A 27,793-nucleotide genomic window follows, 5' to 3' on the forward strand; every position below is an offset into this window, starting at 1 on the left:
CTGTTTTATTTTTTAATTTTTTGTTTCAGACCCATAGTCGAAACACTTTACTACTGTAAAAAACTGTTTAGACATTGAAAAGATCAATATTTTTAACTGTTTTCACTCTCATTATTATTTATGTTTATTAAAAAAAATACATTTTCTAATATAAAATTTTGTATTCCTAAATATAGTTTGTGATATAAAATTGTGTATTCCAAACTATAAAATCTAAAATCTAAATATAAGTTTATATTTTGGATTATACATTTTAGAACATCATTAAACGAAAATCAAAACTAGATGATGAATTTAAAATTTAAAGTTTATGGGAGTGCGTATTCAAATTATGAAGGTGTAGCAAGAAACTTTTTTCCTTGAGATGATCCAGTTGCATACTTCCCAAATTAATGGGCTTCCTCGGCTCGGGCACCCGTTTACCCATATCTTTAGGTCCGTCGTCATCTCTTCTTCCTTTAACCAGAAATCGACCACGGTGGTGTCTAAATTCACTGGTTGCAACGTCCCACTCGCGGAAGCGCCAATTTCATTACCCACATAACACCTCACTCACCCCTCTTCTTCTGATCCCAAATTCTTTCTTCCACTTTCCCTCACCAGCTAGGGTTTCCTCTTCCCCATCATGTCGAAGAGGAAGTTCGGATTCGAAGGCTTCGGCATAAACCGCCAATCCACCTACAGCTTCGAGCGATCCCAGGCCCCTCAGCGACTCTACGTCCCTCCCTCCTCCCGTCACGGCCACGACAACTACGAGGACACCGACCTCGACAACATTGACTACGACGACAACAACAACGACGAAGGAAACAAGAACAGCAACGATGACGACGAAATTGACCCTCTCGACGCCTTCATGGAGGGGATTCACGAGGAGATGAAGGCGGCGCCGCCGCCCAAGCCGAAGGAGAAGGCTGAGGACCGGTACCGGGACGACGACGACGATCCCATGGAGAGCTTTTTGAAGGCAAAGAAGGATTTAGGGCTGACTCTCGCGTCCGAGGCGCTGCACGCTGGGTACGATTCTGATGAGGAGGTTTATGCTGCTGCCAAAGCCGTGGACGCTGGTTTGATCGAGTATGATTCCGACGATAACCCTATTGTTATTGACAAGAAGAAAATTGAGCCCATTCCTGCTCTCGATCACTCTTCCATTGATTACGAACCCTTCAATAAGGATTTTTATGAAGAGACACCTTCAATATCAGGTACTTCCACTGTAACCCCTAAATTATATTAGGGCGTGTTTGGATTCGTATTGAAATACTAGCTAGCGTGATTTTAAGTAAATGTTCACATGTTTGGTTATAAACGGAGAAATTGATCGAGTCCAGAATTGATTTAGAATGAAAACAACGTTTGGTAGCCTTTTATACTGAATTTACTAATAACTTACATTTAGAATGAAAACATTGAAACTCAATTCGGATCACTTTTGAGACAAATTTTTCAAACGTTCACATCAATGCAGCTTAATCATTACCCGTTGGTTCATTTTTCATTTTGGCCATGGAATGCCTTTGTTATAAGTTATTTTATTTAACTCCAGGTATGAGTGAGCAGGACGTAAGCGAATACCGGAAGAGTTTGGCTATTCGTGTATCTGGTTTTGATGTTCCCAAGCCAATAAAGGCTTTCGAGGACTGTGGATTTCCGTCTCAGATTATGAATGCTATAAAAAAACAAGGGTACGAGAAGCCGACATCCATACAATGTCAGGCTTTGCCGGTTGTGCTTTCCGGCAGGGATATTATTGGTATAGCCAAAACTGGTTCTGGTAAAACGGCTTCTTTTGTGCTTCCTATGATTGTGCATATCATGGATCAGCCTGAGCTTCAGAAGGAAGAGGGGCCTATAGGGGTGATATGTGCACCTACCAGAGAATTGGCTCATCAGATATACCTGGAGGCCAAGAAATTTGCAAAAGCGTATGGGGTACGTGTATCTGCTGTCTATGGTGGAATGTCAAAGCTTGAACAGTTCAAAGAACTCAAAGCTGGATGTGAGATAGTTGTTGCTACCCCTGGCAGATTGATAGACATGCTGAAAATGAAGGCATTGACGATGACGAGAGCAACTTACCTGGTGCTTGATGAGGCGGATCGGATGTTTGATCTGGGGTTTGAACCTCAAGTAAGGTCCATTGTTGGGCAGATTAGGCCAGACCGTCAAACATTACTCTTTTCTGCAACAATGCCTCGTAAAGTTGAAAAGTTGGCCAGGGAAATCCTTACGGATCCTATCAGAGTAACTGTTGGAGAGGTGGGGATGGCAAATGAAGATATTACTCAAGTTGTTTGTGTGATTCCTTCTGATACTGAAAAGTTGCCTTGGCTTCTGGAAAAGCTACCTGAAATGATTGATCAAGGTGATACTCTAGTTTTTGCTTCAAAGAAGGCCACTGTGGATGAAATAGAATCGCAGTTGGCTCAAAGAGGCTTTAAAGTTGCTGCCCTGCATGGTGATAAAGATCAAGCTTCTCGGATGGATATTTTGCAGAAGTTTAAATCCGGTCTCTACCATGTGCTCATTGCAACTGATGTTGCAGCCCGGGGTCTTGACATCAAGTCAATTAAGTCAGTGGTAAACTTTGATATTGCAAAGGATATGGACATGCATGTCCATCGCATTGGTAGAACAGGTCGTGCTGGTGACAAGGATGGGGTTGCGTACACTCTTATAACTCAGAAAGAAGCGCGATTTGCTGGTGAATTGGTCAATAGCTTAGTTGCTGCTGGTCAGAATGTGTCCGTGGAGTTGATGGATCTTGCGATGAAGGTAACAATACCTTCGATTATATTCTTCTATTCATCAATCTGTATCGCGATCTTTAACTTGTTTAATGCTTGTGGACTCTCTTATCTTTGGTCGTTTCTGGTTCATGCAACTGTGGGTTTTTAGAATCTTGTTTCGTCTTCGCATGGTACTTTTGTAGGTTTTGTTGGTTTGTTGTAAATATCAACATAATAATGCTATTTTCGTGGCAATGATTTAATTAGTAATAAGTTTTAAGCAGAGTTATATGAGCTAATCAATGCCAGTGGAGATGGTTTAAGAGGCTGAGTACATCAGATGCCAAGGGACTGTTTGTTTCCTAATTTTGAAAACTCTTTTCTAATTTTAAAAACAAGAAAAAAATATTCTTAAAATTGTTTGCAAAAGTCATATCTCATTGCTATTTTTTAAACTTAAAAACTTAGAATCTCCTTGACTTGTTTTGGTTTTCTACTTTCAATTTTCTATTATTGAAGTCCTCTTAAGATCTTCCCCCAGTTATATTCTCTAAAAAATAAAACATATGATAAGTTTTCTTGTATTTGCATGTTCGAAATTAGCTCGTTTTTTGCTATTAGTTTTGAAATAATTGAGTTACTTTTATATATGAAAAGTGTTTTTGTGAAAAATAAACGGGTAAGGCTTTGTGTTGATGAATTGAGTAATAAAATTGAGTTACTTCTTTTGTTTTGCTTATATTGTTGTTGTGATATTTATGTTTCCAAAAACTTGCCTTTTGATATTTTAAGATGATGTAAAATAAAAAGGGGTTCAATTCCCCTGTATAGATCTTGAATTTATTTAATGACATTTGTCTTGTAATTCAATAGGATGGGAGATTCAGGTCGAAACGTGATGCAAGAAAAGGAGGTATGAAATGCAACTTGCGTTATTATGAGAAATGAAATAGTAATTTGCTCAGCTAAAAAACTCCGCGATATTTTATTGCAAGCAATTAAATCTAATATCTTACGATGTGTACTGTACAGGTGGGAAAAAAGGCAGAGGTAGAGGTGGTGGCGGAGGTGGCCGTGGTGTGCGTGGAGTGGATTTTGGCTTGGGCATTGGATATAATCCCGAATCTAACAACGCACCATCTAACCCAGCTCCTACTCGATCTGCCGCAGTAAATTCTCTGCGGACTGGAATGATGTCACAATTTAGAAACAACTTTGTTGCTGCTTCGTCGAACTCTCAGAATCAAGCATTCGGTAACAATACAAGCATGGCTGCTAATAAGAGACCGGCACTCCCTGGTTTTGTATCTGGTGGATCAATTGGTGGTGACGTGAATACGTATCAGCACACTGCTTCACCCAGTCCTGCTTCTTCAGCGGTAAATTCCAGCACTCAAGGTTCTGGAGTAAATTCTGGTCAGAAGAGCATGAATAGGTTAGTGTTCGGAGCTGTATTTGTTGCATATTTATCTTAATACATAATTTGGTTGCTAATGTTCTTCGTTTCTTTGGCTGCAGTTCTAAACCCAAAGAGAGGCGGAGGCCATCAGGTTGGGATAGATAGTCTATCTCATTGAATGACACCACTGTCAAATGTATCAATGTTCTTATATTTAGGTCAAGTGAAGAATTGATTTTCTTTGTATAATTAATGCTCCAGTTTTCAGTCACCTAATATTATTTTAGCTGCCAAGTTGTAGAAAGGTTTGAGGTTTGTTTGGTTATATCTTTTGTTTCTGAAAGCAGTATTGCACAACAAAAAGAGCAATACCTATCACACGAAACCTGATTATTCACACGGTAGATCAATCAATAGTATTGGGTAAAGAACATAGTTAAATGTTTTTTTTGCGTTTGAATGATCATACAAAGGTATAATACAAGGACTATTTAGGTGGTCATTTATAGTGTTATAGATGTTAATTAAGAGTGCTTTTCTTGGTGATTAATATTCATCAAATAATTTAACTAATGTTTTTTGTGAAGATTTCTATTTCGATTATGTTTATTTAACCATCAAACTTATTTTAGAAAATTTAAATCTAATAACAGAATGCGAGTTTATAAAAATCTAACGTTTAGAAGATGAACCCTATTTGGACCTGAAAGTGATTTAAAAAGTTCATAAAGGAGTGTATGATTCGCCTTAATTAGTAAATCCATTGATTATTTAGATTTTTATGAAATTATTTAATAATATTAATATTTATTGAGAAACATTGTGAGCTACTGTGCCATGTTGTTATAATGAAAACATACAAGTTTTTTGTGATTGATCATAGTATATTTTTTAAAATTCTTTGTAAAAACAAATTTGATTTGAACTCTTTTCTCTTTTCCTTGTGTGTGGGTTTATGTATTTTGTTATTTGAACTCATTTTATCATCAGAGTACTTTTACCTTTAATAGTTATTATCTATCAGTTGGTGAAAAGATTACTGTATGAAGAGAATTGCATTGAAATACGCAAAAAAATGGTTCGAAGTAGACGTTAGATCCTATACATGAAATAATTTATATTTTTTTTATCTTCAAATATTACAAAAGTCAATATTTTTGTGAAACATTTTTAATAATTTTGTTGGATCTTTCGGTTAACTATTAATAAACTCTGTAATTAACCTTCTCTTTTAAGTAATCGATACTTGCCTTATAACTAACAAGATTCACTATCTCTTCACAGTTTCCTCCTAAGTTCAATAATTTGAGGCAGATAACTTAAAGCATATTTGGTTTTGAATGAATTAAGCTTTGCGGATGTTGAAACTAAAGTTTGTTAAATTGTAGAGTCAAAATGATGTCTATCTTGTATGCTAATTGAAAATTGAAGTCAGAGTAGGTTATTTAGCCCACAGGCTCATAGATCACTTAGCCCACAGGCTAATCAATTTTAAGGTCTTAGGCCTTTTCAGCACATGGACTTTCAATTTTAGGAGGATCGAGATTCTTAATAGTTTTATTATATTTCTATGTTAGGCTATGTTTGTTTCCACATACATACAATATTGTTTCCGTTGTTATGAGAGATTGGATATGCGATAGACTGTTTGGTTCTACAAATTTGAGGCGATTTGAAGAAATGGATTTGGTGGAGAAATGTTTTATCCATGTATCATGCAAGAGGTGCGTGGGAATGTACATAGAAGATTCAATGAAATACTAAAATGACTGGTCTTTAATTTGATGATGTTAGTGAGTTTCAAAACAGTTTCATGTGTGAGAGGCTTTAAAATCAATTAATAAGAAAGGAGAATCTACGTGGCAAAGAGAATTAATTCAGGATAAATAAATAAAAGTTAAAATCAATTATAGGTGTATTTTTGAGATAGTGAAATCGAATTTGGTAATGTTAGAATCGGCTTTATATCTGTTTATATTGGAGTTAGAATCGATTATCTATAACTAAAATATAATGAAATCGATTATGCCACCGTCACATGAATAGATTTTGAATTTTCGTTGGAATGGATTATACCACCATTATTGGAATCAATTTTGAGTTTTTGTTGACACATAGATATAAAAAAAACAATTTTGATTCATATATATATATATATATATATATATATATATATATATATATAATTAAACAAAATAATTTTTATATAAATAATTTTTATACAAAAAATTATTTTGTTTAATTATATATATATATATAATTATTTTAATTATAATAATAATGTTTTTGTAATTTATGAAAATGATTTTTTGCTTATATATATAAATAATTTGTTTTCTTATTTGTATTAATAGTAACAAATAATTATTATTAATAATAATAATTATTATTATTATATATATATATATATATATATATATATATATATATATATATATACTGTTCTTATTTTCTTATTATATATTACTAATAATAAAATTTTTATTTTTTATTATATGTATATTATTAATAATAAAAAATAATAATATTTTTGCAATTTATAAAAAATATTTTGTTTAATTATAATAACAATGTTTTTGTAATTTATGAAAATGATTTTTTGCTTATATATATAAATAATTTGTTTTCTTATTTGTATTAATAGTAAAAAATAATTATTATTAATAATAATTAATATATATATATATATGTATATTAATAATAACAATAAATACTAATTTATCATTATTAACAATAACTGTGGCATTCCAAATATATAATAATCACAATCATATAACTTAGGCGTCCACATTCTAATAAAGAGAACAGTCAGAGTAGAACAGTAGTTCAGTAGTTGATATTACAGTCATCAACAAAAGGACAGACAAAATAACACCAACTTAAATTTAGAAATCCTAAAAATACTATATTACATCATCAGCATCCTCCAAGTCTTACTTCAAGGTAACCTCCTCAACAACATCTGCTCCCATCCAAGTGGATGATCATCGCAAAGGAAAACATACACAAGCAACACACAACAAAGAAGCAAGGGTGAGCTAGATAAACAAGCAGTAATCATATAGTTCAATCAATAAATAACGTCGTGCTTAGCTACATATAAAGAACAATCAAGGCATATCACTTTAAACCATGACTCAAACACTCACACACTCATCCGGATTGGTATAACTGTCGAACCATTGGTCGTCTCTGCACTTGCGTAGTTCAGCTGGCACTCCCCAATACTATGCAAGGTAAATCCCCCATCTGTCTATGTCTAAACTCTAAGACTATAGACGAGAACCTCCCTCTACTCTCACCACTTACACTGCTCTCCTCTGTTTGAGGATGAACAGTGCTTCGAGTGTAGGGATAAACATACCAATTCAAAGCTCCATACAGTTATACACAACAACAACAACACCCCACATATCACTTTCAATCATCTCATCCTGAGATGTCCAATTCATACTCAATTACGTCATTGTAGTTCACATTCATATGCTTTACAACTACTCAACAACACCATACATACATCCTGGCAGTCAAACAACATCAATCCATCCAAACAGAAGAAGAAAAAATGAGTGAGATCCCCTCCATACACCAGTTTACTTTATATACATACATATATATATATATATATATATATATATATATATATATATATATATATATATATATATATATATATATATATATATATATATATATATCATGGTTATTATTTGGTAAACTATTTTCTAATTTCATCATAGTAGAGATCTTACTTCCCCCAATTGGTCAGCGGAGAGGGTTCAGATGTCTATCAGACTCACCTTTGGCGCTAGCACATATGACTAGTCACAACGTACTGGACCAGGCCAGGGCTGCTCTATGATCAAGGATGTGCCAACTCAAGTTTTTAAGTCCCCTCTATCCTATCAACAAAGAAAGGCTTTTAACAAGTTATGATTTAATTATCTAAGTTATTAAAACTGTCCTGTTCTAGACATCAAATACCCAATTATATATATCGCCCTTCCCCTCACAGTAACCTTAAACAGTACCTGCCCATATACATGCTGTCACAGAGTCCTTACTCCAAACCCTCCAACCAGAACAATTTCAACCAAAACAGATTAATTTCAACAGAGACACTTACAAACATAATTGCCCACATGTACCAATTCAACACCAAAGCATAAATTATTTAAGCACAATTCCACAGTCTCAGTTATAATTATCCAATAAAAATTTACATCATAGAACAGCTTCATAAGAACACACCAGTTCAACATTCATATATTTGTATAAATAAAATTCATACAATAATAATTAGCTCCCCTTACCTGCAAAACTTTACGGAATTAGCTTTTTAGGCTAGAAATTACCACAAATTTGAAGTATAACCCTTCTAGTGGCATGCATTCAGTAAAATAACAATGCCTTAGGTGCTAGAAACGGTGGAGAAAAGGAGAAAGTGACTTACCGGTTGGAACAAGAACCGGTCCTTTATGGAGTCCGCGGTGAACGTTTGAGCACCACCTATTCAAAAATTGAACGGTTCAACAGGGTGGTATTTTAGAGAGGAGACAGAACAATATTTAGAAAATGAGTTTTTAGAGAGAAGGAAAAAGTTGACAGAGTGGAAAGCTGACTTAGGAGAAAGACTACTGCTAAGTTCGTGTGCCTTTGATCTGATGGGCCTGACTGCCCCACATAAGGCCCAAAGGCCCCTTTATTAATTTTACAGGCCCTTACAATAACAATAATTTATAATATAATAATATATAAATTATAAAAATATTATTATTATTATAATTATCATAATAATAATATTTTTTGTAATTTATCAAAAATCTTTTTATGCACATATAAATAATTACTTTTTATTTTTTATTTTATATATATATATATATATATATATATATATATATATATATCAATAACAATTATAATTATAATAATATTTATGTAATTTAAAATGATAATTTTAATTTTATTGTAACACATTGTTGTTATTTGTATTTAATTTTAAATCATATTTAGTTTTTAAGAAAAAATAATAATTAATTAACTTTATATATTAAAATATATTTTTAATCTATCATATCTATTATATCATACGTAAACTTTAATAAACCTTTTTTTCAAATATCTACTTTCGTTTTTTTCAAATCTCTTATTTCAAAAAATTTCACAATCTATTATTTATCCTCTCAAATTCATTCGTAAAATCTTTGTCTTAATCAAAACACTGTATTGAAAAACTCTATAACCAATTACTAGATAACTTACATTGCCTATTAAAGAATTAGTTTTTATCTTATATCTGTATTAAGGATCATAAATATATTTTTTTAAAGTAAAGTTTCTATAGAAAATTTGCTGTCATATACATTTTTGCTTTTTCTAACACCACTAAACACAATTTTATACAAAGAGAAAATTTAAAATGAATTTATGTTTGGTGGTTAAAACATATGAAAACTTCCTATTATTCATATCTCCCTCTCCTTAGCACACATTTCAGTATTAGTAGAATAAATTTTTAAAATTAAATATGTTTTTAGATGAACTTTATTCTGATAATTATATTTTAAAAGTACATTAAAAATATGTAAATTTAATTTTTATATCACCTTTGTGATGATAAAAAAATGTCACTAAATATTAAATTTAAATATAAACATACTAAAATTACAACATAAGTTTAGTCTTTTATCAGTTAATGGTAAAAATTATTAATAAATATTAAGTTTAAGTATAAAGAAGGAGTAAAATCTCGTATTTTTAAAATTTTGGAAAACTAAATTCATCAATTTCAAAAGTAAAAGAATCAAAATTAATTTTGAAAAAGAAATATAGAATAAAGAAATATTTACGATAACTCTCACTCGTATTATTTTATTTTATTTGTATCTGTTACAAATTCACATTCACGTGAATTGTTTTTTTTCCCTATTGTTGAGTTACTATGTGCACAGGTCTATAAAGATATTTTCATTATTCATTAGCCTGTTGTTTGGTATTATTTTTTTAATTGAATAATTGATATCTTTCGCATTTATTCTCTATTTACGCATGTATTTTTTCACAGTATATTATTATTTTTTCATAACAACCTTTAAATTTTGTTTATGATTCTGAATATTTTTTTTCCTGTTTTCAGTTTTTATCGATACTGAAATATAACATTATTTAAAAAAAAAACACCATTGTAATTGAAGAAGTAAAACAATGCATAGGTGTTTACCTCTCAACAGTATTTTGTTTCTAGTTACACTTCTAACACATAGGTGTTATTCTGTATAGTTTGTAAATACCTTTTTCATATTATGGATAAAGTACCACAAACATATTACTAAATTTTTTGAAACGGAATTTGTTTTTCTTTTTAAAATATTCAAATCTCACAAATAAAGAAATATACAAATTTTGATATAAAGATTAAAATATTAAATAAATATTAACGATTTGTTTTCGTTAATTATGATCCAATATTATTTTCAATAGTATGATCACCCAAATTATTAGTCTTTGTTTTTTTCTTACCACGAATGCTTTAGTAATTAAATGATCACTGCATAATCATTTTTTTTAAATGCTTAAAAATACGTGAAACCCATTGATATTTAAAGAAATAAGAACGTTTATTTTAAAATAAAAAAGAGGTAGAAAGTGTTTTTTTAAACATCTATAAGTGAGTTTTACTCTTATTTTCAATGTATATTTACTAAATCATTATTTACTAAATAACAGATATTCTTGCATTTGTTTCCAACTTATTTATTTGCATTTAGAAGAAAAATATTTCTCAAATTACTAGGTATATTAAAAAAACTCGCAATATTTATATTTTTTGACTAGTTACAAAATATCTCAACTTATATTATTAAAAAATGTTAAAAAAAAGAGTTCACAAAAATTATTATTTTAAATACAATAAATAATTCTTAAATATATTTATTTTTCTCAAAATTAACTATCACTTCAAATTGTTTTTTGATGATCGAAAATATTTGTTACTTTGGTCCTTTTGGGTTTTTTTTTGTTCTAAAATCCCATAAACCCTCTCGGAGCTGAGAGTGAAGTGGCTGTGGCTCCATTAAATAAATAAATACACATATTCGTATGATTCTCCAGATCTGTTCCTCTAGCTTAGGTTGAATTCATCGCCGAGCATCAGATCCGTAATGACGATCGGAGATGCTTTTCTACGCTTACTATTCATCGCGACTTGTTGGATTTCAGCTGCTTCTGCTGATTCCATCTATGGCTGCGGTGGTTTTGTCGAGGTAAAGTAATGTGCAATTCTATTAGCCTATGCAGTGAAAAACGCATTGGAAGAATTGAAACTCCGATTTAGTCATGATTAGTATTACTATTGATGCTCAGAAGCTGCGATATTGATTTTCAAGCATTTGGATTGGGAAAGCAAGTGCACGGATCTGAAATTTTTGCTTTAATTCACTATGCGTCTGTGATTTCTGTTTTTTTTTTTCATATCTATCTCTGGTGAAATCGCATGTTTATTTTAGTATGATGTTTACTTTTTTTTCGCCTCTTTTTTGTAATATCCACTCGATGTTTATTGTTTCTTACAAAGTATGGTCATCGCAGGCGAGCTCATCGTTGGTAAAATCGAGAAAACAATCTGATACCAAGTTGGACTATTCCGATGTCACGGTAAGTGCGTGTAATCCGCCTGACTCTTACGAAACGAATAATTTTCCCTTACAAAATGTTTGAAAAGTGGAAGGAACTAAAACTTTTATTGTAAGCAATTCCTTTCATGCCTCCTTCAATATCCAATTCCTTTCTCTTCTACCACTTTTTTCTAGGTTCAACTATCGTAGTAGCAATTTATGTTTTTCCATTGGTAATATCCACTACAAAATTGAAGCAGAAAATAGTATTACTGATAAGCTATCCTTACAATATACAACCATAGAAAGCAGAATAAGAAAAACCTCGTGATATTTGGGTATATTGACAGCGCTTGCATAAATTTCTTGTAATCTCCAAAGCTATATTTGGCCGTCTCATCTTCTTGAAGTTGAGATATAGCTTGGCATCCCCTTGTTATGCAAACTTCTCCCAAAGATGGTTTTTGAGGTGGTCATCTTCTTCAGCGACCCTTGCATAAAGACTGGAATTTGGATACCATTTTCAAAACATATATTCTATCAAACTTTAGTGAACTAGAGTATTTGTTCTAAACCTTGCTAAACCCTACAAAGGGAGTCCTCTCCTATAGTTTAGCAAGGATTGGGATCATGAAAAAGGTGTTAAGGACGCCTTCATTGGTATTTATGCATTAGTGGCCAGAGGAGATGACTACACGTCGGACACCATCATTAGGAGAAGTCTGTGTAACAAGGAGGATGTCAAGACTGTATAACAGGTTAAGAAAGAGGAAAACACAAAATATGACGGTTCAGACCATATTGAAGATTCAAAGAGTTTGTGAAATCATTATCAATATAGCCAAATATCCTAAGATTTGTCTTATTCTGAAGTTCTAATAGGAGAAAATAATAATTATATTTTTACTTCAGCTTTTGGAAAGGTTGAATTAGGCAGCTTTTATGAAAGTTGAGTGCACAAATTGATTTTAACTCATGGGAAACATTTAATTTATTTTACTTTTCCATTTTTCTTCCAGGATAAGCGTTTGCTTAGATGTTTATTCATACAAGACCTAGGTACTTGTTCACTAAGATTTAAGTAAACCAGGGCTTATGGCATAGATTTGACTAGGTAGGCATTTATGCAGAAGTTTGTTTTAAACTGAGCCAAAGTGTTATTCGATTAGCTCTTATTACACAAGGCCTTATGTCATCGGATTGGCACTGAATCTTACTGGAATAAGCTATAAAAATATAAGAGAGTGTATAAGAGTCATATGCCATTTTCATAAACTCCAATAAGCTTCTCATAAATTCTTTCAAATGCCTCCTTTACTCTACCACTGATCCCATTTGATTTTAACTAATTATTTTGTTCAATAGCTGTAATGATTTTACTGTCTTGAGTTGCTTGTTATAGTAAAACAAGACATTTATAAAAAAGTCCCATCGTGTCCTTTTTGCTATAATACTACACTATTATTGGGAAAAGGATGTGGTGTTGCTCATCCAAGTATTCATTTCAATATCCATTTATTGTAGGTTGAGCTTCAAACTGTGGATGGACTGGTAAAGGATAGAACACAATGCGCTCCAAATGGATACTATTTTATTCCAGTATATGACAAGGTACAATTTACTAGAATTTGTACACATTTAGGCATGTTAGGGCAACTTCTGTCAACATAAAAATGACAAATCTATGCCATAGAGGCTTATTCATTATTCAGTTCTTCTCAATGCTATTATTTTCATCACAGGGTTCCTTTGTAATTAAAATTAATGGACCTCCAGGATGGACATGGGATCCGGAAAAGGTTAGTTATTTATAAGTTATTATCTGCATGCATGATCACTCTCTCTCTCTCTCTCTCTCACCATCTTGCTGTAGTATGAGATTTTTTTATGATTCTGGCAGTTACTTGTTTCCCCCCTCTTGTCCTACAGGTTCCTGTGGTGGTTGACAATAATGGTTGCAATGGAAATGAAGATATAAATTTTCGTTTCACCGGGTAGGCTATTATTCTGATTTTTTAACTTCACGTGGTTTTTTTTTTAGCATATTATTAAAAATGAAAGGAGTGTCAGGTTGAATGATATCCTTGAGGATTTAGTTTTAACTGTGCCTGATGATGTCATGATCTGTGACCATTTTCTAGTTGAATTAGGCTAGGGTTATTGTTGTATGTCCTGTGCATGCCATGCTTGCTTATGCTCTAAATTTTGAAATTACCTTCAAAGTTTTGTATATTTTAGGTTCACTATATCTGGTAGAGTTGTGGGAGCTGTAGGGGGAGAAAGCTGTTCAATAAAAAATGGAGGCCCATCAAATGTAAAAATTGACCTATTGTCCCTTTCTGGGGATCTGCTCTCGTCTGTCTTAACTTCATCATCAGGGAGTTACTTGTTTACAAACATCATTCCAGGTAGGGGAGTCTCTGTTTATGTTTACTTTGGTTGGAAAGTTATTAGCTTTCAGTTACTTTTATTATGTAGGGAGCCTTTCACTAATTGAAATTATTACTACATATATATAAGTAGTTGTCCAATATTCATCTATATAGGATTAATATTTGCGTGGCATGAACATATGGTTGTGTTAAAAATATAAACGGTTTACTGATAAGCAGAATTGGTTTCAAATTTCCACACAAAAAGTATGATTCCACTGGAGGTGGGCACCATTGGTGGAGAAGTAGTCAAGGATGAACCAGATGAGCTGGTGGTGAATGAGATAGTCTAATCAATATTATGTGCTCAGAATTATTTTGAATCCAAAAAAGTGGAATGAAAGTTTAGTCGAGTAATTAGGTTTAATGTATAAAAATGATCTCTTTCGGCACTTTGAAATGAGTGGTGTTGGAAATGGAGCATTTAATGATTATTACTAAGTACCTGAGACATCATGTTTACGGAAGTACTTATCTTTTTGTTGCCTTAAAAGACACAAAGGAGAGGCAAAAAGCTGTTGAATTTGTGTTATTATACACCAGAGTTGATTTGTATAGGTTTATTACAAGAAATACTAATGAGATATAAGAGTCTTGAGATATAAGAGTCGTACGTTTTCTTTTCTATATCCTATTTTGTCCACTTCTAAAACTTCCACGACAGATCACTTTGGGTGTCTTGTTTGTCCTTGATTAAGACGGGAAAACTTCCTATGGCTTTAAAGGAAATAATTGGATTCTTAGTATATGTGGGTGATACTGTTGTTATCAGTGATGAGATTGGAAGGAACAAATCTTGAGTCAACATCTGGCAAAGGAGTTTAGGACATAAAAACTTGGGAGGCTAAAACATTTTCTGTGAATTGTAGTGTCTCCCTTTTGGAAGGGTATTTTCATATCTCAACACAAATACATCACAAATTTGCTCTATAAGATAAGTAAGGCAATTTGTATTTCTAAATACTCCCATCAATTCAAACCTATATTCAAATGATAGTGCAATAATGAATAAGGAGATATATTAGCATTTAGTTGGAAATTGATTACCTGATTTGACACAAGGAGAAGTGTTACACTTGTTGCAAGTTCGGTTAGCAAATTTATGAATTGTCCGAGAGAAGCCATTTGCAATACCTTAACCTTGTGTTGGATTGATAATTTTAAAATGTAAGGGAATTTGAAATGCATGAAATTTGGGCTGATCTGATTTAATTCCTTATATTTTCAAAATGCTTTGTTTGGATAAATAAACTATATTTATTAAATTTCAAATGCTCAGTTTGGGTTAGGTAATTAAATTTTTAGTTTATTCAATATATATAAAAAGAGATCAAATTACACGGGTAATGAATTTGTTAGATCATTAACAATTTTAAATAAAAAATGAAATTTTTTTGATCCAAAATTAAACAATAATAAAAGAGTGATTAATATATCCTTGGATTCTCTTGAGCGAATTCTTAAAATAAAATCTCATTCTCTTTTCGCTCAAGTAATGTTACTGCGTGACCAGAGAGTCCAATTTACCTGTTCGTCGGTTTTGTTCTAAATCAATTGTTCTCGGTATTGTTTCATTATTTTCTATTCTTCATCTCCAAATTGTTCAAACAAATGGGCAACACTCTTGATGTGATTGCAGGAAAATATACACTACGTGCTTCAAATCCTGATATGGAAGTTGAAGTTAAAGGTTCCACACAGGTTGGATATTGTATTTGCTTTCAGTGTTTTCCTTGTGTTCAAACCCATTTCTTGGGTGTCACATTTTATTCTTATGATACATTTAATGAGCTAGCATATTGTGCTTACTATTTTTCTGATATTGTGTTTCTTACAGATTGAATTGGGCTTTGGAAATGGGGTAGTTGATGATATTTTCTTTGTCCCTGGATACAGTATCAGTGGTTTTGTTGTTGCTCAGGTAATGTTTGTTGAAGGGACAAGTCATTTTCAAAATTGCACTTCCCTTTTGTAATTGTTATATAATTTTCATCGTAAAATTGTTATAATAGTGAAAAGATTTATGTATTTCAATAACATACAATAACAATACCAACAAAGCCTTCTCCCACTTTGTGACTGCGTCTGACACAGAACTAAACATAAATTCTTGTTTACATCGCTTGCTTCATCTGTTCACATTTTTATGAGTGTTGAAGGATGTTTATGTTCTTAATCAGTTTTTATTTCCAAAATTGTTTGACGTGGTTTATAACTTGACAGTTTAATTGAAACCTTTCTCAATCATGTATATATGCCTTCCAATTTGGTTCTTCTGTCTCCAGGGAAATCCGATTGTTGGAGTCCATATTTTCTTATATTCAGATGATGTTTCTGAGGTAGAATGTTTGCAAGGCACTGCTACTGGCCCACGACAAGAACGAGCTCTCTGTCATGCTGCATCAGATGCTGATGGAAAGTTCACATTCAATTCAATACCTTGTGGTAATTACACATTTGCGTTCTTATTCTGTCATATACTCCCTCTTGGTGTTTTCCATAGGGAGTGTTGTATTTATGATGCCTATACTTTGATGAAAAGGAATATTCTTTCCTGGTGTGTTTTTGTCAGCTTGTTTGTAGTTTGTGCATTTAATTTTTAAACAAACACTGATGACTTGCAATTATATGTATGCAACTGTGTTTTCAAAATACCTGGAACTTCACCCTTAACATACATACGACAATTAATCTCTTGGTTATTGATCATATTAAATTTCACTCCAAAATATTTCTTGTACTTATTCTACAGTTTCTATTCCTTTTTGGCGTATTATGTTCTTGCTTTGCTTGAAAATTCCTATTACATGCTGCTAGAACCTATTTTGCTTAATTTAGTGCTTGCACTTTTTTTTTTATCGACATACAGGGAGTTACGAACTTGTTCCATACTATAAAGGTGAAAATACGGTATTTGATGTTTCGCCACCCAGCGTCTCAGTTAATGTCAAGCATCAGCATGTAACCGTGCCTCAAAAATTTCAGGTAGACTATATGGTTAAAATGTTTAATACGCTAACCAGCACCACTTTTTCTTTCCTGCGGCATTCAGGAAAATACTAGTGCTATCAATGTGGGGTAAATAAAAAGATTGAATTATGTATTACAATTCAGTTCACGACTGCATGCGTTGTGAAATTTTCATAAATGAAATGTAAATGCTAGATTATGTTTCAGTATTTCCAAAAAATCTTTTAAAAAATAACTGCTTTTTCACTCCTCTTTGTTCCAAATATAGATGCGTGTTTTGAAAAGTTATAAATATTACCCATTTTGTATGTTGAAAAAAGTTTGGTTCAGTCATAGCAATTGCACTGTAATTTTACTGATATCGATCTATCATTGGGCTTATGTGTATGCTATTTTGCTCTTAAGTATGTGCTATAAATGTTAATTCTCTCAGGTAACTGGATTTTCTGTTGGAGGCCGTGTGGTTGATGGAAATGGCATGGGAGTGGAGGGTGTTAAAATCATAGTTGATGGTCATGAAAGGTCTATTACTGATAATCAAGGATATTACAAACTTGATCAGGTATTGGTATTAATGTGGGTAAATGATGCAGTTAGGTTGTTCATTGGCAAGAGATTCTATTTTGTTTTAGCTTAAGACACTTCTATTGTGACAAGATACACCGGGTGTATTGTCTTGTTTATTTGTTGAGTTTGTTTTTTCTATCAATTTGAGTAAGTTTTTTCAATCTACCTGGATTGTGGATATCAATTAGAGCCTAGGTCAGCGTACTTTTTCCTTCTTCTTTTTTACTCTTATTTTAGACTGTGCTGATAATATCTTTCAGTTTATTGTAGTTTCCTCTACGTTTACATTTACATTTTTGTTTAACTCTTTCTTTTCTATGTTATATTTATTAGGTTACATCCAAGCACTATACCATGGAAGCCAAAAAGGAGCATTACAAATTCAAGAATTTGGAGAATTATATGGTAAAACATTAGAATTTGAGTTTATTATTCTTCTCTCTTAGTAGGATGATGAAAATTCGTAGATGGTGTAAAAAGGCTGTTGTGCATGTCTCTTGTTTTAAAGTTTGTTTGCTTACGCAGGTATTGCCAAATATGGCTTCAATAGAAGACATCAATGCCATTTCATACAATCTCTGTGGTTTGGTTAGGATGGCTAATGGTGGACTGAAAGCAAAGGTATACATATTTGTCTACATGTACTTTTTATAGTAACATTTTCATGTTAAAGTTAAAGTTGATCTTTTGATAACTGTACTACTAGGTAGCTTTGACTCATGGACCTGATAATGTGAAACCACAAAAGAAGCAAACAGATGAAAATGGAAACTTCTGCTTTGAGGTATGTTAGCTTGGTGATAATAAATCAATAAGTTTTTTTCCTTTTCGTAATGTTAACAGTGTCTTAATATAATATGAATACAAGTAGTTTATGCAGAAAGAGAAGAGGTGTTGTATTTGGATTTTAAATAACAGATTCAACCTTATGCTCTGGGAGTGTTAGCTTTTTAATAAGCAGCATGTTACCATCAAATCTATCTAATTTTATTGTCCTTTTTGTTCTGTTGGTGGCAAGCATCGGGAGGAAAGTTCTAACCTTTAAACTATTAAATTTGTGACACTTTTATTTTTGGTGTTGCTAGTTATTTTATGAATTGAATTTGGGGTCCCAAAAGGCCTTAACCTTACATTAGAAAAAATTGAAACTTGTTGTAGCTTCAAAGCCTATGTTATAATTTTTCTCAGGTAGTCTTCTGTTTGAACAGCTGTAGTGTTATTAAGGGATTTGATTTAGATGTGCAGTATTTTATATTGAATATTTTTTGTTGAAATATCAAAAAAGGCCAATTTCCAGCATCTGCAGTTCATGGGAGAACTTTTGTGTTTGAAGATGGTTCATAGCTACTGTCCAGATCATGTTTTGAATTATTGTTAAAATATAATTTTATTGCTTTTTTCTTTAATAATGTTTGTAGAGCATCTGCTGAAATTTTATTGTTCATTTCTCATTAGTGATATACAGATTGTTTGCTTTATGTCTAGGTTCTTCCCGGGGAATATCGTTTGTCAGCCATTGCTGCAACTCCTGAGAATGCTGGTGGACTCATGTTTACTCCATCTTACATCGATGTTGTGGTCAAAAGTCCCCTGTTGAATATTGAATTTTCACAAGTAATTTTTCACCCCTATTAGCTATAGGTTATTGTTAGGAATAAAAGAAGAATACAAGATAACTGTTAGGAATAAAAGTTATCTTGTATTCTTCTTAGTTCTTTCTTCTTTTTTCCTTCAGTTTTTCCTGCATTATGCATGCTGAATTCTATTGAGGGAATAAAAATTAAAGTTCTATATTGTAATCATGGTGGTCAAAATTGAGATCTTATACAAGATCATGAAAGTAAGTAAATGTATATTTTTAATCAAGAGATTGTAACACGATTTGTAAGATCTTGCAAAATTATGAAAAGAATGAGTGGGAGCAATGGAGTGTTTGTAAGATCCTACAGAATTATGAAAGAGATGAAAGCGAGTGTAATATTGAAACAAAAGGGAAAAGCGGGAGTGTTGACATGTATAAGAGGAGTATTGGAAGAGACAGTTGAAACTGAAAAAATAAAAGAGGGAAATTAAGGAGGTAATTGCCTCTATGCCCCTCCTTTAAAACATGTTTTAAAACCCTCCTGACGTGTCTCCATTTATTGGTTGTCATTTGGAATTATTTTACACATCTTTCTATTTATTTAATTATCTTTCACAATGACCTAAATGTAACTAAACGAGGGGCACAAAATTAATCGTCAACTTGTTGTGGTTTGCTCAAAGGTGAGTTTTGGGAAGCTATTTGGTACGATAAAAAGAGGGACTGTAACAAGGGTTCTCAGGGATTTATCTTGGGTGGTAAAAGGGGGTTTTATGAGAGGTAACAGATTTTTTGAATAGTAAAAGAGGGTTATATGAGAAGTGCATACGTTTATTTTGGGTGGCAAAAGGGGGTTGTTACAGAGGTGCTTTGGGTTTAGTTTGGGTGGTAAATGAAACAAAAAAGAGGGCGCATTAAAGTTTTTTTAAAGTAAAAGGGGAGCAGTAAAAATTACTTACCCAAAAAGAAAGAAAGAATGGAGGTATTGGATTTTTTTGGGCCTAAAAGTTTGCAGATTATAATTTTTGAGAAAGTAACTTATAAGGTGAGGTTTGGAACAACTTATATATTATCATTTGGCCTTATTCTTAGTTGATATGGGTATTTCAACACCCTGATATTAGAGGGAAGCCCTATAGTGAGTGACGTGAGACCCAATAAACCTAACTAAGATAGGCTCTCATTTTAAGAACGTGGAATTTAAGTTCCAGGCAATCCTACAAAACTACTGACTTGTAAGGTAAGATAATTTGACTTATCTCTAGTTGATGTGAGCTCTTCGACAATAATATTAGGTTATGAACCTAACTCATTAATAGTCAAACAGGAAATACAGAAAAGCATTGTGCTACTGCAAGTTTTGATATTCACTGATGATCCCACATGATCCGTTGAATACACAATCTAGAGGTGAACCAAACTTGGAGAGGGTAAAGAATACCGTAGAAGTGCACAATCTTATGGTTCAACTCATCAACTTGGATATAGTTTATCATGAGAAGATCAGTCTTATATGGTTAAGCAATATTAGTATGTTTCACATTGATGGATTTCACATGATTCTCAATGATGTTTTTTTGTGGTTAGATGTGGGTCTATGGTATTGCTGTCAATGAGGGTAGCATGATGTGTGAACGTGATGTAATGGTTGTAAAATATTTGTAAGCAAAGAAGATAGGAGATATATTTATAAAATTGAATTTCTTGTATAATTATCCAAACAATAGGTTTTACAGTGGATGGACATTAAACTAATTTGTTTCATGGTATATCAGAACTCTATCCAAGCACAACTTAAGATTAACTTGAATTTGGGTGCCTAAGTCGATCATAAGACCTAGCTCCTGAGGTGAGTGTTGTTTAAGCTTTCATAAGCTTTACATTCTCCTTAGGCTAGGTACATACACCCAGAAAGCAGCTTTATGAAAGCTGTAGAATACAATAACAATCATAATTTTAACAAGCAACAAAGAATGAAATGTCATCTTAGGCCTATATTTATTACATATTGGAAAAACTGTGTCTGATTGTGTGCTGTAAATGTAAAATCAATAGAAGCAGCCAAAGGGATCCAATCATTAGTAATATCTATTGTTGATGTGAAATTTGATCACCCCGTTCATATTCTGAACCATTCATCATGAATATGGAGACTGTAGAATTTTCTTTTTAATTTATACCAAGAAAGCCATGTGGCCAGGTAGCTCTTACCTTTGAGAAGAGAATTGTCCAAGTTTTTATTATATTCTGGCCGTATTGTTGATATGGAATCTCAGCATAATGGAATAGATTTTTTAACTTGGATTTTATTTATTTATGTACAGATTTTCCTTACTGTTGAGTTATTCTTTGGTTCCTCTAAATATATTTTTCTTTATTTTCTTTAGGAATCCTTTTGACCTTGTCCCCACAAAGACCAGGATAGAGGCACATATTTTATATTGTTCTATTCTGATTATGTTCCTTATGATTGTAGGCTCTGGTCAATATTCATGGTGCTGTATCCTGCAAGGATAAATGTGGTCCATTTGTACATGTTACCCTGGTGAGACAAGTTGAGAAACATAATGGAGAGAGAAAAGCAATTAGCTTGACCACTGAGAGTAGTGAATTTCAGTTTTCAAATGTTATTCCTGGAAAATACAGGCTTGAGGTTGATATTTTTTTTGGCTTTCCCATTTTATTTTTGGTCCAATGTCAGTTTTTTCTGGAAAGTTCTGATTTATGTGTGTTTTGGCCACTGTAATAATATTTGTTTTAGGTCAAACACAGTTCCCCTGAATCGGTCACATTGAAAGATAGTTGGTGCTGGGAACAGAACTTCATAGATGTAAATGTTGGTGCTGAAGACGTAGAAGGAATCCTTTTTGTTCAAAAAGGCTACTGGGTCAATGTTATCTCGACTCACAATGTTGATGGTTACCTGACTCAACCAGATGGGTCAATTGTGAATTTGAAAATTCAGGTACAACAAATATAGCACATCCAAAGATGCCATTAAGTTGAAGCTTCATCAAAATTCATTTCTGTTTTTTTTGTCTTGTCTGCAGAAAGGTTCTCAGCATATATGTGTTGAACATCCTGGTGTACATGAATTTAGTTTTGTTAACTCGTGTATCTTCTTTGGGAGTTCGTCGGTGAAAATTAATACAGCTACTCAATCGGTATGGAACATTCAGATATCCATGATTACGTTGTTCAGTTTTTTATGTATTATTATATTTGTTTCTTTTGAGGATTTTCTTCCAAAATTTTCTTTTTTTGTAGCCTATTCACCTTACTGGAGAAAAGTATCTTCTCAAAGGACAGATAAATGTGCAGTCTGGCTCACTTGATGCATTGCCTGAGAAAATAGTTGTTGATATTAAACATGAGGGAGCTGGTGTTATTGATTATACCACAGCCACAGTCAAGTCCCATGGGAAAGATCAAACAGAAACTGCTATATTTGAGTATTCTGTTTGGGCCAATCTAGGAGAAAAGCTTACCTTTGTTCCTTGGGACTCTAGGTACATATATATTAATCTAACTGGTTGTTCAAACAATTTCAATGAAATGTCTATTATAGTTTTAATGGCTTGTGTAGAAAGCAGATTGGATCAAGAATGAAAATCGTGAATACATATTAGCAACTGTCTCATTACATCTTTACCTATTTATCCTGAAAGGATTTACTGTGTACTGCTTGTAAAATAATACAGTAAAATGGATTTATACCATTTTATGCTAACTGCTAATTCCTTTCAAACTATTTCAAAAGCTTTATTTTTTACCATTTTTAATGTAGTCACATCCAATATCTTGAAAAAGAAATGATAAATCTTAAAATTGTTTTGTATGTGTCCAGTTTTTCTCTAAGGTTAAACACTTAAATTAACTTACCTTTTTTTTATGATTTCATGGTGTTTATTAGTGTATTGTGTAGCACACAATTCTGTGATTCTGGGAAGTTGCGTCTAGTTTTCTTGTTTTTTTTTAATACTTTAATTACTCAATTCATTTCTCCTTCCTATCCCTTTCCTCCTCTCTGTAGGTTTTGAAATCAAACTTATTCAAGCACTACTATCTACCCAATTGATACCATTGACTTGTTCTTTTTTGGTTACAGGAGTGATGGGCAGAAGAAACTTTTATTTTATCCTAGAGAACATCAAGTAAGCATCAAATTACTTTTTCTACTGATGTTTTTATGTGACTAACTGAGTTTTATTTGCAAAATTCTTGTTCGTAGGTATCAGTGACAGATGATAATTGTCAAGCTTATATTCCTACATTTTCTTGTGAAGTGGGCGCATACATTGAAGGATCAGTTTCACCTCCTCTTTCTGGCGTCCATATCAGAGTTTTTGCTTCTGGAGACAGCAGCATTACTGCACTTAAAAATGGCGAACTAGTTCTTGAAACAACCACTGGTACTGATGGTTCCTTTGTTGCAGGACCTCTGCACAATGATATCGGTTACAATGTCGAGGCTTCAAAGGTGGTCTCTTTTCTCTGAACAAACTAAGTAAAATTAGTGCTTTATTTAAAAAATATACTAGAATAGATTCAGTTTCTCTTATCTGTGGTGTTTCTATTGCCTTCTTGGTTTCTTACATTGTTTGATTATTGTTTCTGTTTATACTTGCAGCCTGGATATTATTTAAAACAAGTTGCGCCTCATTCCTTTACTTGTCAGAAGCTTAGTCAAATTTTAGTACACATACATCACAAAGATGATGCTGAAGAGCCCATTCCTTCTGTTCTGTTATCTTTGAGTGGTGACAATGGTTATAGAAACAACTCGGTATCAGGGACTGGAGGGACATTCCAGTTTGATAATTTGTTTCCTGGAATGTTCTATTTACGTCCTGTTTTAAAGGTAATAATACTGTAGCTGGAGTACTGGACATAATTGTTATGTTGTTGTATTCTACTACTTGTCATGTCCTTCACATGCAACTTTTAATCAATCAACTATAGTTCACGTGTTGCTGCACTTGTAGTTAACGATATACTTGATTTTATTATGAATCCAAAATATCCCTGACTAAATTATTGCGTTTTGTTTTTGTATTCATATACCAGTTCTCTTGGATACTTCATTAATATGTATTTGTGAAATATCAAACCCTTTAAAAGAAGCTGTGGAAGTCTAATTCAGTTAGTGAGACAGATGCATACAAGATGGAAACCCAGGAACCTTGTCTCATTGAACTAGAAAACAGAGCTTATCCTCTTTAAGGATAATGCTCAAGAAGGGAATGAGATTTTTGTAATAGGTAACACTTTATCATATTTTTGTAAGATCGAACAAGCATGGTCTTTGTTAAAATAAAAAGCATGGTCTTTGTTAAAATAAAAGAGAGAGACATAGGCTGAGTCCCTAATGTGTATAAAGCACATAGGGTCATGCATTTATAAATAGAAAAAATCAAAGAGATGGGTCTAAGCCCATTACTTCCAATATTCTTAATTTGGATTTGAAGGATGGTAATTATGTTTTTGTTATGCTTTATGATTTTTTATACAGTTCTGAATCTGTATCCCACATGCATTGCTTCCTATATCACCATACTGGTCATTTCTGAAAGCTACATCTTTGCCCACTTCCTTATTCAGTTTATATTACCGTCTTATTTTCTAGGAGTATGCTTTCTCACCTCCAGCACAGGCAATAGAGCTTGGGGCAGGGGAGTCCAGAGAAGTTATTTTCCAGGCCACGCGTGTAGCCTACAGGTTTCACTTTTTCATTTCACCTTAGTTACCCTTTCCTTCATTTATTGCAACAATAAGTATTTTGAGCTTTGTTTGAATAGTGGTTCCAACATTTTCTTTAAAATCAATGAAAATTTGAAACCAATTGTCCAACACTATCTTAAACTTTGAATGACTTTTTGCTTTTATATCTTTTCCTGATTTATGTATCTGATCTCATTTGCCATTTCTCTATTGATATGATATTTTTGCAATAATTACAGGCCTAGTTATACTGAAACACTAGAATAATTTTGAGACATATACATATATATATACATATACATATATATATACATATACATATATATATATTATATATATATATATATACATATATACATACATATGTGTGTATATATATATGTGTGTATATATATATATATGTATGTATGTATGTATGTATGTATGTATGTGGACTGTAAACTGTTTAAAACAAGGACATTATTTAAGAACTGTGGGAGGGGCCACTACTAGTTTAGGTGAGGAACTTTATTCTGAAGCCCTGGGATGCCCACTAATCAGATGCAGGTCTGTTGATTGTGGAATTTGGGTAACGAGTTACACAAAATACGTTCTTTGACTTTGCATATCAGGCCAGTCCCACTGAACCTATTTTAAGTAATCCAAATTTTGCACATACTTCAAGTAGCAAGCACAGTAAATGTTTTTTTTTCTTGAATGCTGAATTGTTTCGTGAATTCCATTTGATTGGTAGTTTATTTAAAAGATCTATTCCAAGTAAGCATGACTTAAGTGTTATGTAGATTGAATCTTATCTATCATGTGTGTATGATTTAATTGTAAGGCTCTACGCGACATTACATTAGACTTCAGATGCAAATCAATGCAAGGTGATGTAAAACATGCAGTTTTCCTTATATGAAAGGACTTAAACAGATAAATTATGCTGGTGAGTAGGACAGACAATATAAAACTAATATCAGTGTAATCACATACAACCATAGTGCAGGGCAAGTTGTGAATCGACTTGTTACTTCTTTTTTTATATATTTTATTTCCAAGTAACTATATTCAATTGCAAATGCCATAGCCTTCTCTATCTTTTTCTGTGCTTTCACTTTTCTGCTTGGGCATACATTACTCTGGAATATGCTGAAGTAAATAAACTCTTACAGTGCTACTGGTGTTGTCACTTTGTTGTCCGGACAACCCAAAGGAGAAGTTTCAGTTGAAGCCCGGTCAGAGTCAAAAGGCTATTTTGAGGAAACAGTGACAGATTCCAATGGAAATTATCGTCTGAGAGGACTACAGCCTGATACTGTCTATGTTGTCAAAGTGGCTAAAAGGGATGCTGTAGGCAGTTCTAATATAGAACGTGCATCTCCAGATTCAATTGCTGTAAAGGTTAGTTTCCGGTAGCTATCGGTTTTAGTTGTGCTGTCATTGTTGTGATCCTGTAGTAAGGTTGTTGGTTGATGTTCCCAGGTTGGAACCGAAGATATCAAGGGTTTGGATTTTATAGTTTTCGAGGAGCCGGAAATGACAATTATAAGTTGCCACGTTGAAGGAAACGGTACAGATGAACTACGTAAACATCTGATGGTAGAAATTAGGTCAGCCAGTGACCTTAACAAGATAGAATCAGTCTTCCCCCTTCCAATTTCAAACTTCTTCCAAGTGAAGGGCTTATCAAAGGGAAGACACCTTCTACAGCTTCAATCTGGTCTCCCACAAAGCTCGCTTAAGTTTGAATCTGATACCATTGAGGTCGACTTGGAAAAAAATGTTCAAATCCACGTGGGCCCGCTGGTATACAGGATCGAAGATCAACTGAAACAGGTTTTTTCTAGTCTCCTCTCTTTCTTTTGCCTGCCTTTGCTTTTCAAAGCTTGTCGTTAACTATTTTCTGTTTTTTTTTATGTTGCTATGGTGCGGCACATATTTTTAATTTTGATTTCTTATACAATGCAGGAATTGACTCCCGCACCAGTGTTCCCTCTTATAGTTGGATTCCTAGTTATTTCACTGTTTATTAGCATGCCAAGGTAAGATTGATATTGTCCCTTTTCGCCTTAACTACAACTAGTTTTGAATTTCTATGGTCATGTATCCTTTTTTGATCTCCTTCCCCTATCACTATATGAAGATTGAAGGATTTGTATCAAGCCACGGTAGACATACCCACTCCAGGACTCAATGCGGCTTCAAGAAAAGACGTGAAGAAGCCAATGTTGCGAAAGAAGACTTATTAAAGCTCCTGTCCGATCATTGAGGCATATCGTAGTTTAACTGATATTTAGAGTCTTAGTTAGGTTACTTTAATAGCATTCACGTTCACTGATAGGTTCGGATGCTTTTCTTTATGATTCCGAAGGGGGAAATGCAAAATAGAGTGTATATTAAATTTTTTCTTTTTTTGTTAGTATAATAGTATTATTTTACTTTTTGGCTGACTGGCAAACGTCTTTTTTTGGCTGAAGCAGCTTGTATTTGTTGCTTCTGAATTTTTGTTATTTTATTTTTTTCAGCCCATGTATCGAGCTCGAATGTTTCGACCCTCGTTGGAACTGTCTAATTTGTTTATCATATGGTTCTGTTCAGTTAGTGAAGCCAAAATTATCTGCATGACTTTTCGTATTTTAGGAAAATATTTTAGTTTGTCAGTTAAACATAGAACGGTGTTGCAATCTAGTTCTACCTTTGGTCACGATCGGGGTGGAAACATGGATTTATGGAATGAATGGATTTAAAAGGACTAAACTTACATTCTAATATGTGAGATTGCACGCTGAGTTTTT

The 27,793-nt window shown here is 33.0% G+C and overlaps 2 protein-coding genes across 2 annotated transcripts; both read left to right on the plus strand.

Annotated features, from left to right (window-relative positions):
* Positions 1 to 475: 475 nt before the first annotated feature.
* LOC124822263 (P-loop containing nucleoside triphosphate hydrolases superfamily protein) lies at positions 476 to 4,456 on the plus strand. The gene is made up of 5 exons (XM_047294258.2): positions 476 to 1,208; positions 1,550 to 2,778; positions 3,606 to 3,645; positions 3,765 to 4,167; positions 4,251 to 4,456. The coding sequence occupies exons 1-5, from the start codon at positions 626 to 628 to the stop codon at positions 4,294 to 4,296; spliced, it is 2,301 nt and encodes a 766-aa protein (XP_047150214.2). The 5' UTR covers positions 476 to 625; the 3' UTR covers positions 4,297 to 4,456.
* A 6,711-nt stretch (positions 4,457 to 11,167) lies between these two features.
* Positions 11,168 to 27,620, plus strand: LOC124838993 (Carbohydrate-binding-like fold). The gene is made up of 27 exons (XM_047314728.2): positions 11,168 to 11,393; positions 11,719 to 11,784; positions 13,269 to 13,355; positions 13,487 to 13,543; positions 13,674 to 13,738; positions 13,983 to 14,152; positions 15,816 to 15,877; positions 16,014 to 16,097; positions 16,462 to 16,621; positions 17,046 to 17,161; positions 17,580 to 17,708; positions 18,047 to 18,118; positions 18,239 to 18,334; positions 18,420 to 18,497; positions 19,199 to 19,327; positions 21,772 to 21,948; positions 22,057 to 22,260; positions 22,346 to 22,459; positions 22,563 to 22,804; positions 23,404 to 23,449; positions 23,527 to 23,775; positions 23,926 to 24,156; positions 24,922 to 25,013; positions 26,171 to 26,399; positions 26,481 to 26,834; positions 26,967 to 27,040; positions 27,142 to 27,620. Exons 1-27 carry the CDS (start codon positions 11,292 to 11,294, stop codon positions 27,245 to 27,247), a joined length of 3,591 nt encoding a protein of 1,196 aa, XP_047170684.2. The 5' UTR covers positions 11,168 to 11,291; the 3' UTR covers positions 27,248 to 27,620.
* Positions 27,621 to 27,793: the final 173 nt, after the last annotated feature.

Source organism: Vigna umbellata, chromosome 5 (genome assembly GCF_029865625.1).
Source record: "Vigna umbellata cultivar VRB3 chromosome 5, Vumbellata_1.0, whole genome shotgun sequence".
NCBI lineage: Eukaryota > Viridiplantae > Streptophyta > Magnoliopsida > Fabales > Fabaceae > Vigna > Vigna umbellata.